Source organism: Phascolarctos cinereus, unplaced genomic scaffold, assembly GCF_003287225.1.
Source record: "Phascolarctos cinereus isolate Bilbo 61053 unplaced genomic scaffold, phaCin_HiC Scaffold_5;HRSCAF=322, whole genome shotgun sequence".
Taxonomy (NCBI): domain Eukaryota; kingdom Metazoa; phylum Chordata; class Mammalia; order Diprotodontia; family Phascolarctidae; genus Phascolarctos; species Phascolarctos cinereus.
Genome location: NW_027555958.1, coordinates 447,844,967 through 447,859,921, shown reverse-complemented (window position 1 = coordinate 447,859,921; position 14,955 = coordinate 447,844,967). Strand labels below are relative to the sequence as shown.

Genomic DNA, 14,955 nt, shown 5'->3' with positions numbered 1-14,955 from the left:
GGCCCCAGGGAAGGGCTTTTTATTGTTTGTTCCCAAACATAGTGTCTTAGGATTTATAGTCTTAGGATTTATAGTAGAACTCGGAGTCCTTCCTCATTTGGTTCCAGGGGCAGGATAGGATAAGGATGAGTAAATTTAAGGCCTAGAGTGGGGCGGTGATCTTCCCAAGATGACCTAGGGAGTGAGGGACTGAGCTGGGGTGTGAGCTCAGACCTTCTGCCTGGGCCATTATTCCTCAGCTGTCTAGGTAGGGTGGGAGGCAGAGGCTGGAGGCCAGAGGATTCAGGGGAAATGGGCTGGTGGTTGGAGGTCCCAGAGGAGGCTGAATTCAGGGCCCAGGAGAGATGTTACAACATTAGGGATGTAAAGATGGTTCTTGGGACCTTAGAACCTAAAACCCAGGAAGTCAGAATTCAGAGGGTTCTGAGAACCTCACAAAGAGGACATCAGAGCTGAGGTGGCACTTAGAATAACATGACTGTCAAAGCTGTGTGGAACATTGGAGATTGTGTTATCTGGATTTCATTTAATGATGGAGAAAACTGAAACCCTGGAAAAGTTGTCCCTGCCTTTGAGGGATGGAGGAGAGTGATGGGGCACTTTTGTGGTGGAAGGGCAGGGCCTGCAGGCACCCAGGCAGATATGTGATGCTCACTGACTGGGCAGGGGGACGGGATTTTCTGAGTGTATTGGGAGCAGGCAGTGGGGGAAGCTGGTGGTCAATCAAAGAGGTCTTATTGGATTGGAGAGGAAGGGGTGCCAATGCCAGGGATCAGGCTTGCCTTTCAGCATACGTTCTCTGGTTCAGGTGGAGCCCAGGCAGCCCTGCTCTGGGCTGGGAAGTGACCAAAGGTCAGCTGCAGTGCCCTGAGGTCAAGGATGGGCCAAGGAAGGTGTCTGACTAGCTCTTATCTCTGTCCACATCTTAGCGGTCTCTCACCTTCTTGCCTAGGCGGATAGTCAAGTTTGTTTCTTGGGCCTGCCTGCAATCTGTCTCAGTCTCTCCTACAGCTGAATCTCTCCATGTCTTTTTAGAGAAGTACTCTTCCCCCCTCCCCCAGTCCCTGAAGCCAAAGTTAATGAATATTACAGAGCCACCCAGAAGGGCTAGGGGAAGATGGAATTTCCAAAGGAGGGTAGGCAGTAACTGTGTGATAGGACAATGGGTTGAAAAGATTGTGGGTGTTATCCTGGAGAAAATGGGGGGGGGGCACGGCAGAAGAGGCAAAGGGGATTGTGGTTTCAAGCAGCTATCAGGATGTCATGGCCTTAGAAGGTGGAACCAAGAACCATGGGGGGAAATTGCCAAGAGGTCCTTGGAGGACCATTAGCCATGGATATTGTACAATGTACATGACTGGATGGTGCTAAGGAGTCTTGGGGTACCTTGAACATTCCACCCCGGTGTACCCCCCTCATTTAGGAGGAGGGAGTTCAGTGTAAAGGAAAGGCCCCTGGGCTGGGAACTAGTACACCTGGGTTCTGGTCTTGACTACTCCCTTAATTAGGTGGGTGGCTTTGGGCAACCTTTACCAATGGTAGGCCTCAGTTTCCTCACCTGTAAAATGAGAAGGGTGGACACAATGATCTCTAAAGACAGAGGAATCAACGTGTTGCTGCATCAGAGTCTGGCTCTATCTGGGGTCACTCTCGATTCTGGTTCCCCGCCCCTCCCCCTCCCAGGTAGGTTTTTTCACTCAAGTCTCAAGTTCAAGGTGTAACAGGAGGAAAAGGGATGGCATGTCCACAGAGGTAAGATGGACAGCTGTAGACAGGCTGGCTGGGCCCCCCAAGACCACATTCCTGGGGAGGTGGGATGCCAAGCGCAGTGCTAGATGTATCAAGAGACACAGAGGTAGCCTAGAGAGCTGGAGAAGGCCTTCAATCAGTCTCCTAATAGAAGCCTCAACCCGCCGACCAAACAGTTGCCCTGCGGTGGGGGCAGCCCTTCCTTCCGAGGAAAGACCAGGGCTGCACCTTCCTCCCAGACTAGGTCTCCTTCCACCCTCCCCTTCCCTCCCCTCTATCCTCCATCAAGTCAAGCCCTTGGCAAACACTCCACCCACTCCATGTCCTGCAACACCCTGGCACCTGTGTGTTTGGGGCGGAGTGGGGGAGAAGCAGGTTGCTCGTGGGCCTGCCAAACCTCAGGCAAATTAGCTCCTGGCACCAGACCCATCTGGCAGGCTGGGGGGTGGGGAGGGAGAGTGGTGCAAGCCCCTGACTTCTTGTAGGCCAGGCCCCCTGTGTCTCTTCACATGACTCTGGTCCTGGGCCAGCCCTCTTTGAGCTCAAGGACGTGGGCTAGGGGACTTGTGCAGTAGGGACAAAAGAAGAGAATCTCCCTTCTGAGCAGCCCCTCAAAATGGGACTTCCCCTGACCCCATTCCTTGGCAGGGGCAAGGGGAGGCAGGGTAGAGGGAAAAAACAGAACCAGGAGATCAGAGTGAGAACAGAGTGGGCAGAGAGGCAGGGGAGAAAACCAGACAGGCTGAGCCAGAGACCAGAGACAGAGTGAGGGAAAGAGAGAGAAACAAAGCCAGAGAGACAGACAAATTGACAGCCAAGATGGGAGAACCGGTCAGGCCAGCTGGGCTGTCGCTGGGTAACGGTGGCCGCTTGTGACCTTCCTGCGACCAAAGCCTCTTCTCCTTGGGTCAGCCCCTCACCAAGCCCAGCAAACTCCGAGGAGGAGGCAGCTCTGAGCTGCAGCCCCCAGGCACCCTGGAAATGGGGTCTCTCTTGGGTGTCCCAGGAATGGAGCAGGCTCGGTGCCCTCCGCTCCCAGTTCAGCCCCAGGAGAGGGAGTTATAAAGCACTCAGCAAAGGGACCAGCTTCTCCGTTGCCCAGGAAACCCCAGCCATGCCCGGGTGGGGTAAGAGCCAAGCTGGGCTTAGCCGGCCCGGTATTTTAATGGTGTTCCAGCTCAATGCTCAGGCCCTGAGGAGGCCAGGCAGCTGGGCCAGCTGGGGCCAAAGTCTCCCTGGGAACCTGACCTGGAGAAAAAAGGAACAGGTAGGTGGAGAGGATGCCAGTGGGTCCCTCCCACTCTCAACACTTTGTCACCTACCTGGCCAGGCCCATACCCCAGCAGTCAACCCCCAGCTTCAGCCACAAAAAGGAGTGAGCTCTCTGGGTTTTTCTAATGGGAAAGGAATGAATCACCCTCTGAGGACCAAGCCCTTGGTCCTGAGAGTGACTAGGATTGGATTTTGATGGTCCAAGGACAGACTGCTCCCCACTGCCGAGGTCAGCAGTGTCTGCCTCTGTTTCCTCATCTATAAAATGGGATAATAATAGCACCTCCCTCCCAGGGTGGTTGTGAGGACTGAAAACATTTGCTTACACATCATGTGCCTGGCATGTAGTAGGCACTTAAATATTTGTTCCCTTCCATCTTTCTGCCACTTCCTACTGGCATGATTTTGGATGTACCTGTCTTGCCTCAGTTTCCCCATGTGCAAAATGGAAGGGTTGAACTGATAAACAGTATGACGCTTCCTTTCAGTTTGAAATCCTTTGGGGGAAAAGACCTCAGGAAAGTGGCCAAGCTAGGATTCAAACCTGGGTTGTTTCCAAATCCTGGGTTTCCCTTCCTCCACATTTTAGTATTTCCTGGGCTGGGCTGGAAAGGTGGGAGCCCAGGCTCCAGGATAAGAGTAGCCACACCGTAATAAAAATGTTTATGGCTGGCATGATGGGAGGTGGTTTTAGTGGAAGCTTGGCTATGCGGCTGGGAGGGCTGAGGGGGAGGCAGAAGCATGCCATCCCCACGAAGTTCCTATGGGCACCTCCAGGTTTTAGCATCTTGGGACAACATCCCAGTTATCCCACCCTAGTTAATTCATTCCCAATATTCCCTCTGGCGATTAGGCCAGGCTGGCAAATGGAAAAAAAAAATCTTTATTTTTGTACAATCACAAGACCTGGCCCTCCCTCCAGTGCACCCACTCCCCCTTCCCCAACCAGGTCTGCTGCTCCCCTTCCCTTCCTAAGTCCTTGGCTCCTAAGGGGTGAGGTCTGCATAGAGGGTGAGCTTAGCCCTGAGGCCTGTACCTGGTGAGCTGGGCCTCTGGTCTACCCTCCCCAGAGTGCCAGGGCTGCTCTGACTCCCAAGAGCCTTCATGTAGCCCTGGGCCCTTTCCCCAAATGGAGCAATGAAGGAGGAGGGACTTGGGAAAGATGCAGCACCTGGGGAGATGGGGAGCTGGCTGGGATCCCCCAAACTGCCTCAGCCACCAATTTGGGGATCACCAAAGCTTGGATCTGTGTGTCCTTCCCAGCACCTAGTAATTACTGGTGGGCCTGGTAGGAGTCTGCTCTGCCCAGTGGGGCTGGTCCATCTGCACTCACAGCCACACACACAACCCCCCCTCCCCCCGCCCTCACCCCGCCCAGTGCTTAGCATCAGGCTTTGTCCAGTTTGCAGTACAGGTACAGAGACACAATCATGGCGGCCAGCTGTGGGGAGAGGGAGAGAGAGAGTGGGCTGAGTGGAGCGGGGGCATTCAGGGGACAAGGTACAATGCCAGGGAGGGAGGGAGGCTTGTTTTCCTTCTTCTTCCCCCACCATGTACTACCCCCTCTCTGGCCTTAAGAGTACCCAAAGAAAAGCCCACCCTCTCCAGGAAGCCTCCTAGGCCCACTGGTTCTGCCCCAACAAGGACCAGGCAGGGCCCTTGGCTACAACCAGTGGGGGGATAAGAAGTGCGTAAGTGGGTGCCGGGACCCTCTCCCCGCCCTGCCCAGCCCAGTCCATGCTGAGCCCTCACCTCTAGCGCCCCAAAGCCAGCAGCCACGCCACCCACGACAGCCGCATTGGTGTGAATGCTTTGCAAGAGCTGCTCAAAACAGCCCTGCGGGAGTGGGAAGGATGGGGGAAAGGAGGAGGATTCAGGGGTCAGCCACTTGTCCCCAGCCCTAAGCACCCCCATCGCCTCAGTCTCCCTCAGAGGCCTCATCTCCTCCCTCCCTTCTCATAGCTGGGCACCCGCCCCATCCTGACTCCTCCAGGGCTGCCGCCTCCCTCTCTTCCAGCTGCTCCACCCCCAGGCCAGACCCTCCTGACCATCCAGCAGGACTTTGGCAGCAATAACACCTCCTGCCTGACTTGTCACACTCACTGATCTTGCCCTGGCCCTCCTCTGGTCAAGAATCTTCAGGAGCCCCCTGGCACCACCGAGGAAAAGCCCCAAGAGAGGCTGCCCTCTCTCCTACCTTGATGTTGGACTGCTCGGCCATATTTTTAGAACAAGAGACAGTGTCATTGGCACAGCAGAATGAGGGGAAGTCACCGTACATTTGGAAGTATGGGGAGTCTGTGAAGTCTGTGTAGTTGTTGAAACCACAGCAATGGAGCTGAGGAAAGGAAGGGCCAGTCAGGGCCTGGGGAGGGAGCCTATGCTCACCCCCTCAGACCAAGGGGCTCCCTGAGGGAAGAGCTGTGTCTGCCTCAGTCTGGGTGCTCCCCGGAGCAGAGCTGTGGCCCCCCAATGTGGGTGCTCCCCAGAGCAGAGCTGTGCCCCCCAATGTGGGTGCTCCCCGGAGCAGAGCTGTGCCCCCCCAATGTGGGTGCTCCCCGGAGCAGAGCTGTGGCCCCTCAATGTGGGTGCTCCCCAGAGCAGAGCTGTCCCCCTCAATGTGGGTGCTCCCCAGAGCAGAGCTGTCCCCCCTCAATGTGGGTGCTCCCCGGAGCAGAGCTGTGCCCCCCAATGTGGATGCTCCCCGGAGCAGAGCTGTGCCCCTCAATGTGGGTGCTCCCCAGAGCAGAACTGTGCCCCCCCACTCTGGGTACACCCCAGCACTGACAGGGCTGTGTCCTCCTCGAGCCAGGAGCTCCCCGAGGGCAGGGCCTGTGTCCCTCCCACTCCCCATACACATTCAGAGCAGGGCACCTCACTCACCCCTTCCATGGTGCTGTTCCACACTTGGGTGATGTCTGGTTGTTGGCCATAGTCCTTCTTAATCACAGGTACAACCAAGGCATTGAGCAGGTTCTCAGCCTAGAAAGAGAGAGGTCCTTGGCTGTCACCTCCCACGCCTAGCCCTGTCCCTGTCCGGCTACATCTGCCTTGTCTGTTGCCCGAGGCGCAGGCCCTATCTCCTTCTGCCTGCTGAACGTGTCCACTGCCTAACAGGCATCCCACCTCCACGCTCTCCCCCCACAATCCAGCAGTCACAGACTTTCTTGTGCACAGATCTGGGCCTGCTTCTCCTCAGCTCAAACATCTTCGATAGTTCCCTTGTATGTACTAAGTGAAGTTCAAACTCCTTTGCGCAGCATCCATGGCCCCCTACGACCTGGCACCTCTCTCCCCTTCTAGGCTTATCTGAGCCCCCTCCCCACTCATGGCAAACAGACTTCGCCTTGGGTCTCTGCACCCTTTGCTCCCCTGGGCCTGGAAGCTCCTCTCTCCTTCAACTGCTGATTCCCAACCAGGCTTTTACGTGATCTTCCTAATACACAGGTCTGACCCTATCTCTCCCTGGCTCAGCCAGCCTCAGGATCACCCTGCTGCCTTGATGATCAAATACAAACTTCCTAGCAATTAAAGCCCTTCACCAGGCTCCAAGCCTGCCCTTCCAGCCTTATTTCACATGACTGGGAGCTCCCTGAGGGCAGGGACTCTCTTCTGCCTTTCTTTATTCCTCCTGGGCTTAGCACGGTGCCTGGCACATAGTGTAGGCCCTCTGTAAACATTAGCTATCATCATTATTATTAATAACAGTAATAATAATACCTAGCACTTACACAGAGCTCTTAGATTTGCAAAGTGTATTACAAAAATCACCTCCTTTTATCTTCACAATAACCCTCAGAGGTAGGTGCTGTTTTTATCCCTATTTCATAGTCAAGGAAGCTGAGTCTGAGGTCAAGTGCCTTACCCAGAACCCAAGGGCACACAGCTCGTAAGTGTCTGAGGTGGCACACGCCCCTGTATTTGCTAATCTCTCGTGCACTCGCTTTCTTGCCTATGATACGTGATGCTCTGACATGGCGTGTGAACTTGGGGCTCATGCCCTTCCGCCATTGATCTGAGGTCCTGAAGGACAGGGGCCTGTACCTGAGCACAGAGTAGGCCCACAGTAGAGGCCTAATAAATGGCTGGCAGATGAATTGAAAGAGATAATGAGGGAAGGGGACAGAGGAGGATGAGTGTGGAGTCTGCCCTAGAGAGAAGTCAGGCCTGGGAAATCTGTCTCCTCACCACGGCCTCCCCTGCTCCTTCCCAACCTTGCTGTGACTCTCTTCCTGGAACCCCTGGTCCACCTTTCCTTCCAAGCCTGAGTCCCCAAATGGTCCTCCCGGCCTAGCTTGGCACCCCCCCACACACACACACAGCTCCCTCCTCCCTCCTCTCTTCTTCTCAGAGCTGTGCCCCTGGGAAGTTTGTAGTTTGATGCTCAGCTGTTCTCGGAGGTTTGGGGATGACAGATCTTTCCCCTAAGCAGAGTGCGAGCTCCCTGAAGACAGGGCCCCATGTCCTTGTCTTAGCAGGCCCCAAGGACACCTTGCACGCCCAGAGTGGGGCACAGCCTTCTGTCGGAGGCATTGGCAAATATTTGATGAATTATATTTCCCTTGGCCCCCGTGACTGGTCACCTAGTAAACAGTCAGTTCCAGCTGAGGAGGCAGGTAGCGGATCCAGCCTCTGACCTTCACTCCCCACCCTGCCCCCTCTGAGGAGTTTTTTTTATCTCTGGTGTATGGAGCTAAAGGAGCCAGATGCTGGTCTAACCTCTTCCTTTTACAGATGGAGAAACTGAGTCCAAGACTTTCAGAGATGAACGGGATCTCAGAGGCCCCGCAGCAACCTCCCCCTCACTCCTATTGTTGCTAGTACTGCTAGCTGGAGCCAGCCAAGCAAAATGAAGCTGGTCTTCCCTCCTCAAGAGCCTGGCTCTCAGGTGCCTTGCCCCTAAGTCTCTTCTCCTCTGGCTACACATTCTGAGCACCTTGAGCTTTGTCCAAAGTCACATACGGTGGTCAGGGCTGGGTCTAACCCCCCACCTAGGCCCCTCAGAGGCCACCTGCCTGGCTGGATGCCCTGGATATTTAGGCAAAGGAGCTGGGTTCAAAACCAGCTCACTGCTTGTTAACTGGGAGGCCCGAAGCAAATCCTAGCCCCACTTTGGGGCTCCTGTCTACAGTACGACAGGCCTGGCCTAGATGATCTTCCAGGCCTCTTTCTATTCTCTCTCAGAGTTGGTGCTGTCCCCAGGCGCCTTCCCTAGCCCTGCTGAGCCATCTACTCTCCCCTTCCCTACCAGCTTCCCTTCCCAACTCACCAGCGAGGTGTAGACCAGGGCTACCACAGCAGCAGCAATCTCAGCAATGAATATTATGAGGAGGATGGAGAAAAACTGGGGAAAGCAAGACACAGAGAGGGAGGGGGATCACAGAGTTAAGGAGATGGAGTGGGAGGGGAGGGGTCTAGGCGAATCTGGAGAGCCGAGCACAGAGCCCGGACAGATGCCCACTCACTAGCCCCCTAAAGGCCAGCAAGGCAGGAGCATTCTTACCCATCTCCACCGTCTGATACGGAATGGCCCCCAACAGCCGCTGGGCTTGGGGTATAGGGTGAGGCTATCCCAGGGGCAAGCTTGGGCACTGGGACTAGGGGGCCATGAGCCTAGAGGTAGAAGGAGGTGGGGTCTTGGGCCATGGTTGGGGAGGGATGTTATCCTAAAGGTCTGTGTGGGGCTCTGGGGCTGGGGGTCCTTACCATTAATAGCACACATTTACTCTCCTTGTGGGCCCCGTAGCACCCTAGGAAGCCGAGCACCAGCAGGACACAGCCTGCAGCAATCAGGAAGTAGCTCACATTCACAAACTGCATGGCACTGGCTGACACCGACCCAAAGATCTTCAGGAAGGAGGGGCTGTCCACAGACACCCATATTCCCACTCCCAGCAGGACTCCACCACAGAGCTGGGGGCAGAAAGGGGTCTGAGTGAGGGGAGGCCCAGGCCAGCCTCCTGCACCTCTGGGATGGAGGGGCAGGGCTCCAGCTCACCTCTACCCCCTTCCCAAAGCTGGCCTGAGGCGACCTAGGGGGGTCTCCAGTATCCTCCAGACTCCTACACCCCTCCAGGCTCACACAAGGGAAACCAGAGAGCTCTGAGGGTATTATTATTATTATCCCCGTCTTACAGTTGAGGAAAATGAGGCAGACAGAGATGTAATCACTTGCCCAGGGTCACACCACCAGTATGTATTTGAGGTCAGATTTGAATTCAAGTCTTCCTGACTCCAGGACCAGCACCCTATCCACTGCTTAGCTGCCTAGGTTAACTCTTTTTTTTTCTTTTTTAGGCAATTGGGGTTAAGTGACTTGCCCAGAATCACACAGCTAGTAAGTGTCAAGTGTTTGGTCTGAGGCCAGATTTGAACTCAGGTCCTCCTGACTTCAGGGCTTGGAATTAGAAGATGTGGGTTCAGATCCTATCTCTGTCCTCCATAATCCAAGTTCCCAAATCTAGAATTCTTCAAGGTTCACTTGGCTCAAAATAACCATTAAAGTATGGAAAGCTGTACCTATTATCTCCATTTTACAGAAGAGGAAATGGAGGTTTAAGTGACTGGCCCAAGGTCAAATGTGCTGTAGTGGGAGGGGCCCTGTCTTAAGCTCTCCACATAGTGAAACCTTGAGTCACTCCCTTTTCTTTCCAGGCTTCAGTCAAGGGAGGGAGGGTTGGGCTCAGGGCATTGGAAGGGTCTTCTCCTGGTGCTTCTGTTCGATTAACCTGACACTGAGATGGAGAAAGAGGAAGCTATTGGCCCAAGATTGGGCAACTGGCCCACTGACCAAACCCACGCCTTCCCTTTTCCATGGCACACCTCAAGCCCAGATTAGCACCTTATGTACATAAGTGGTTGCCTGGCTGCCCCCACTGTACAGTTAGGGAAATTGAAGCCCAGCTCCAGTGGGGGATCTGGAGAAGGGGAGGACCCTCCCAGACTCAGAGTTGTATCTCCTCAGGGAGGTGGGGAAGAGGTTCTGGGGACCTGAGCTCAAGCTGGTGGCAGGAGGAAGTTTGCCTAGGCACTATCTGGGTGGGCCCAGAGCTGGATTAAGACATATTTGTCTGAGAAAGGAAAGAACCAAGAGGGACGGGGTCAAGTTTCAAGGGAGCCAGGAATCCTGTTCTTCCCTTCTAGCTCTCAGGGCAAACCGGATCTGCTTTTAACCCTGGACAGGCCAGAACCCCAGAAGGGCGCTGATCTATTCCCAAGCCTTCCCTGAGGGCACAGGCAAGCTGAGGCCCCTTGCCCCCATCTCTACAGTGCTTCCCTTGCCTGGCAGGTGAGGACAGAGCTGCCCCATTGCTCTGCCCTGTCTCCTATAGTGCCCTGGCTGAGGCTTCTCTTCCCCAACTCCATCCCACCTGACATGGTCACAGTCACAAGAGATCCGATACAACTGAGAGGTGAACACATTAATGTGAGAAATGGAAGCCCAGGGTTCAGATCCTGGCTCTATCTCCTACCAGGGTCCCTCAGCTTCCTCATCTGTAAAGTGGGGACAGTGACACCTGCCTGCCTTGCCTGCCTTCCTTACAGGACTATGGTGAGGTTACAGAAACAGAAAGCTGGGCCGTTCCTCTGGCTCCCCCTTTCAGCTGACCACTCACACATCAGGACCAACCCTGGCCATGTCAGGCAGAGGAGTCATGGGGGGGGGGAAGGGCTTCTGGAGTGGTGTCCAGTCCAAGACACACCCAGACACCCGGGGCCTGGCCAGATTCAGGCCGACTCCTCTTCCTCCTCCCAGAGCCTGAGAAGGCAGCTCCTTTTCTTCCCTTTTCCCTGATCCCTTGCCAGCCTCTACTTCTTCACCTCACACTGCCATGTCTAGCTCCAGCAGCCCAGTTTCTATGCCCGCTGCCCTCCCAGGCTTCTCCCTTCAACTTTAGAAATGTCCTAGCAATGACCTTTTCTCCCCCCTCATTGTCTGGGACCTCTCTGCAGCAATCAGGGGAGCATTCACCGTCCCTTATCCTCCCTGCCCCTCACTGCTGCCTACAAACATTCCAAGGTCTCCCCTAACCTTAAAAAAACCTCCCCTCCATCCTAACATCCCCTCAAGTCCTCAGCACCTCTCCCTCCACTCTCACCATCTGTGCACTCATGGCCTCCACTTCCTCTACTCTCTTCTCACCCCCCTGCCATGCCTTCTGGTCCTTCTCGGGGCCTCGAATCCTAGCCCCAGCTTATCAATGCTGTTTCAGTTGCTGCCGTCAGTGCCTGCCTCTCACACCCTGGGCCTTCTCGTTCTGCTTGACCTCTCTACAGTTTTTGACCCAGTTGAACTAGTCTCTCTTTCTGGCTACTACTTCTTTCAGTGATAATTGTGTCTCTCCTGTTTCTCCTCCTACCTGTCTGACCGCTCCTTCTCAGTCTTCTTTGCTGAATTTTTCTCCCACTCCTTGACTGGGCATGTCCCCCAAGACTTTTTTTTTCTTCTCCCACTAGTTCATCTTTCTTGGTGAACTCATGAGGCAGCAGAGGATAGTGGAAAGAAGGCTTGATTTTGGGGCAGAAGATCTGGTTTCAAATCCCTCCTGTGTGACTTTGGGCAAATCTTTTAAACCTTTCTAAGGCCTCAGTTTCTATCAACTCTAAAACGAGGGAGATGGACTTAGTGTTCTTTGAGATCCCTACTGGCTTAACATCTATGATCCTGTGTCCTCTCTGCCAATGATTCTCAAATCTCTATGTCCAGCCTCCTGAGTTCCCAGATAAGCTTGCACAGAGTAAGCGCCTAATAAATGCCTGTCAAATACCCAACGTCGAGGATTGAAGAAGTACTTAGACTAGCTAGGAACCTTCAAAATCATCCAGGTCAATGCCCCCATTTTATATATGAGGAGACTGAGGCCCACAAAGAAGTGACTTGCTCAAGGATTTGACCATGGGTGGCCGTGTCCCAGAAGCAGGCTTCCGACCCAGCTCCCCTGACTCAGAAATTGGGTTTTTTCCCACCACAACACACATTTCTACCCAGATGTCATGCCCACACCTCAGATCCGAGGGGGCCCAAAGGAAAGCATCATCCATCATCATGCCCCCTCTAATCTAAACTCGGACTTTCTCCCAACTCCCTTATTTCTGAACAGAACCGAGGACATTTGCTCTCCTCCTGGGCTTATGATGCCCCAATTCTTCCCTCTCCCTTGCCCCCCACATGCAAACGGTTGCCATGGTCTGTGGAGCCAATGAGCTGCCACCTCAGAACACTCAGGGGTACTGAAGTCCAAACCCCTGTTTACCATAGCAACCCTCTCACCTGTACCCCCAGATAGAAGCGGGGATGGGGAGTCCTCTGGTCTCAAGCCCTTCTGGTCACAGGGAGCTCATTACCGCATGGTGGACTCTTTCCCTTCTCCCTCCCCAATATTTCTAGGATGCTGTGATCACCTCTTGCCTGGACCGTTCCCTACAGTCTATGCTTTCCGATCTTGCCAAAGTAATTTTGCTGAGGGAGGTGGCATTAGGGGCTACAGGATGGAGCCTATGCTAGTGCCTGTGGCATTCAAGGTTCTCAGCCATCGCCTCCAGCCTGCCTGTTTTCTCCTTCCACCCCAGCCAACTTTGGTGCCTCTGCTCAGCTTTAGTGTTGCCTTCCCCTCCTCAATTCCCCATAACAGAAGTTCTTCTGGTCCCTTAGGGGAGCTCAACCTTCCCCTCCCTCCTCCTCCTCTCTCCAGCCCCCTCCCCCGCCTCTAGTGACCCTTTCCCCTCCTTCAGGTACCTGCCCCCAGTGTCCTAGCCACATGCCCCAGCTCAGTGGAGAGGACAGGGCCCATGGTTTATCCTCTGGACTCCATAGGAGCATGGGGGAAGGGGACAGGGGAGGAGGAGATAAAGCTCTGGGGGAAGGGTATAGCCATGGAGTCATTTCCCCTTCCACAAAACTAAGAGGCTACACTTGCTGCTGTGAATGAACCCTTCATCTGACTCTCCAGAAGGCCTAATTCAGGCTTTCCTGTTAGCATTCAGCATCCTTCCCCTCAAGTTGGCCAAGTCCCAGTGCCCTCCAGCCCTCAGTTTCCCCTCTAACCGTGATAATGGCGTTAATTACAGCTCCCATTGCTGAGGGAAGGTTGGCAGATCAAGTTCAATGATCCCATTTTGCAGAAGAGGAAACTGACAGACTTGGATAGTTAGAGCTGGAACTTGCCCTTTCCCAACTCGAACTTCTGAAACTCTCTTCCCTCCCCTGTCTTGTCAGACCCCTGATCTCAGAGGTCCCCGCAGACCCTCCAGCTCTAAGAACAGGATTCTAGGATTCCACGGCTCTTGCCCTGAGGTGGGGGGTCGGCCCCTCCAGGTTGCCGGACTTGACTTTTAACCTCCAGCACATCTTTCCTCCTTCTCACTCATGCCACCTGCCTTAGAGGTCAGAGCAGGGAAGTTGAGCCCTGGGAGGAGGGCGTCGGGCATTTCCCGTCCCTCTGCCCCATGGGATCTCGCTTCGGAAGAACCCCTCCCCTACCCCCAGCCCCTAAGACTTACAAAGATGAGGAGGTTAAAGATAACCATGGTGACCTTCAGGAAGGTAAAGCAACTCATCTTGGCTCCTAGGGGCAGAGCAGGGGACGGTTAGTGGGTGGGTGGGGCGGCCCCTTCCCAGACCATCCCCCTCCCCCATCTTCCATGATGCCCCAAGCCCCCCCGCTGTTCGCCCCACCCCCGCCCCTGCCCTCAGCTCCAGCAGCTGCTCCCCGTCTCCTCTCCCGTCCCCGCACCTGGTCAGGTGCCCCGGGGGGCGACAGCTGGGGTCGGGAGTTAGGGTGGGAGCAGGCACTGCACCGGGGCAGGGGCTTGGACCCGACACCTCTAGAGACCAGCCTGGGACAGCACGCTGAAGTATAAGAGGTCCTACTCTCTCGGGCCGCGCCGGCTCACCTGAGCAATCTCGCGCCCAAGGCCGCTTTTAATGGACCCCGCCCAGTCCCGCCCCGACCCGCCCCGACCCGCCCAGACTGGAGCTGGGCTCCAGACGCATTCTGCCCCCTACTGCCCTGGGCCTGTGGCGTAAGGCCTGACCATCCGGCCTGGCCAGCTGCAGGGCGCAGGACGCGGGGCGCGGGGCGCGGGGCGCGGGGTTCCCTTATGGCCAGTCCTGGCAATCGGCAGCACTCAGCAACCGACCCGTTGCGCGGAGGGGGAAATAGAGGTCGGGCGGCACGCTAGTGGTGTGACCCAGGACTGGTCGCTTCTCTTCTACCGGCTTCCTCAGTTTCCCTAGGTAGAAAAGGACAGCTTGGGTGCGAATGACTGCTCCCATCCCTCCCAGCTCTGAGTCCTGAGATTCCCAGTCCCGTTAGCAGAAGGCCTCGTAGCCAAGCAAGACAGAATTTCCTCAGTCGGGAGAGGAAAATGGAAGCCCAGAGTGGGACAACGACGTTCTTGAGGTCGCACTGTGAGATCTCAGCAGGGGTGAGAAACTGGGCCTGCTGACCCCCACTGACACCTCACTCACTCTTTCAGGTGACAGATTCACTGGGCTCCTGAACACACATACGTACATAGAATCCTGTCCCTCACCTTTGCTGACACACTTAGTGACACACCACCCAGCCACACTCAGATCCCCAAGATACACAGACATCTCCAAACACTCACTGCCCAGACACCCTGCTCAGGCACACACAGATCCCTACCCTGTCACCTTCTCCACCCCAAAGATAGCAACATGGAGACATACAATTCTACCTTCCTAACATACCTCACATACCACCTCCACTTCTGACATGGTTCCTCCCGGTACAGGCTTTCCTCACCTTACCCCTAATGGTCTCTCCAGCCCATCCTCCGATCAGTGGTCAAAGCGATCTTCCTAAATCACATGTCTGACACGTCATCTACTACTAAAACCCTAGCGAGTCCCTATGACCTCTAAGAGCAAATATAAAATGCTTAATGAGCTGCTCCCCCCAACCCCAC

The 14,955-nt window shown here is 55.0% G+C and overlaps 1 protein-coding gene across 1 annotated transcript; it reads right to left on the bottom strand.

Annotated features, from left to right (window-relative positions):
• Positions 1-3,888: 3,888 nt before the first annotated feature.
• TSPAN1 (tetraspanin 1) lies at positions 3,889-13,925 on the bottom strand. The gene is made up of 8 exons (XM_020987640.2): positions 13,755-13,925; positions 13,522-13,586; positions 8,728-8,934; positions 8,291-8,365; positions 5,905-6,003; positions 5,219-5,359; positions 4,774-4,857; positions 3,889-4,462 (listed from the first exon to the last, which is right to left on the bottom strand). Exons 2-8 carry the CDS (start codon positions 13,576-13,578, stop codon positions 4,409-4,411), a joined length of 717 nt encoding a protein of 238 aa, XP_020843299.1. The 5' UTR covers positions 13,579-13,586; positions 13,755-13,925; the 3' UTR covers positions 3,889-4,408.
• Between the last annotated feature and the right edge of the window lie 1,030 nt (positions 13,926-14,955).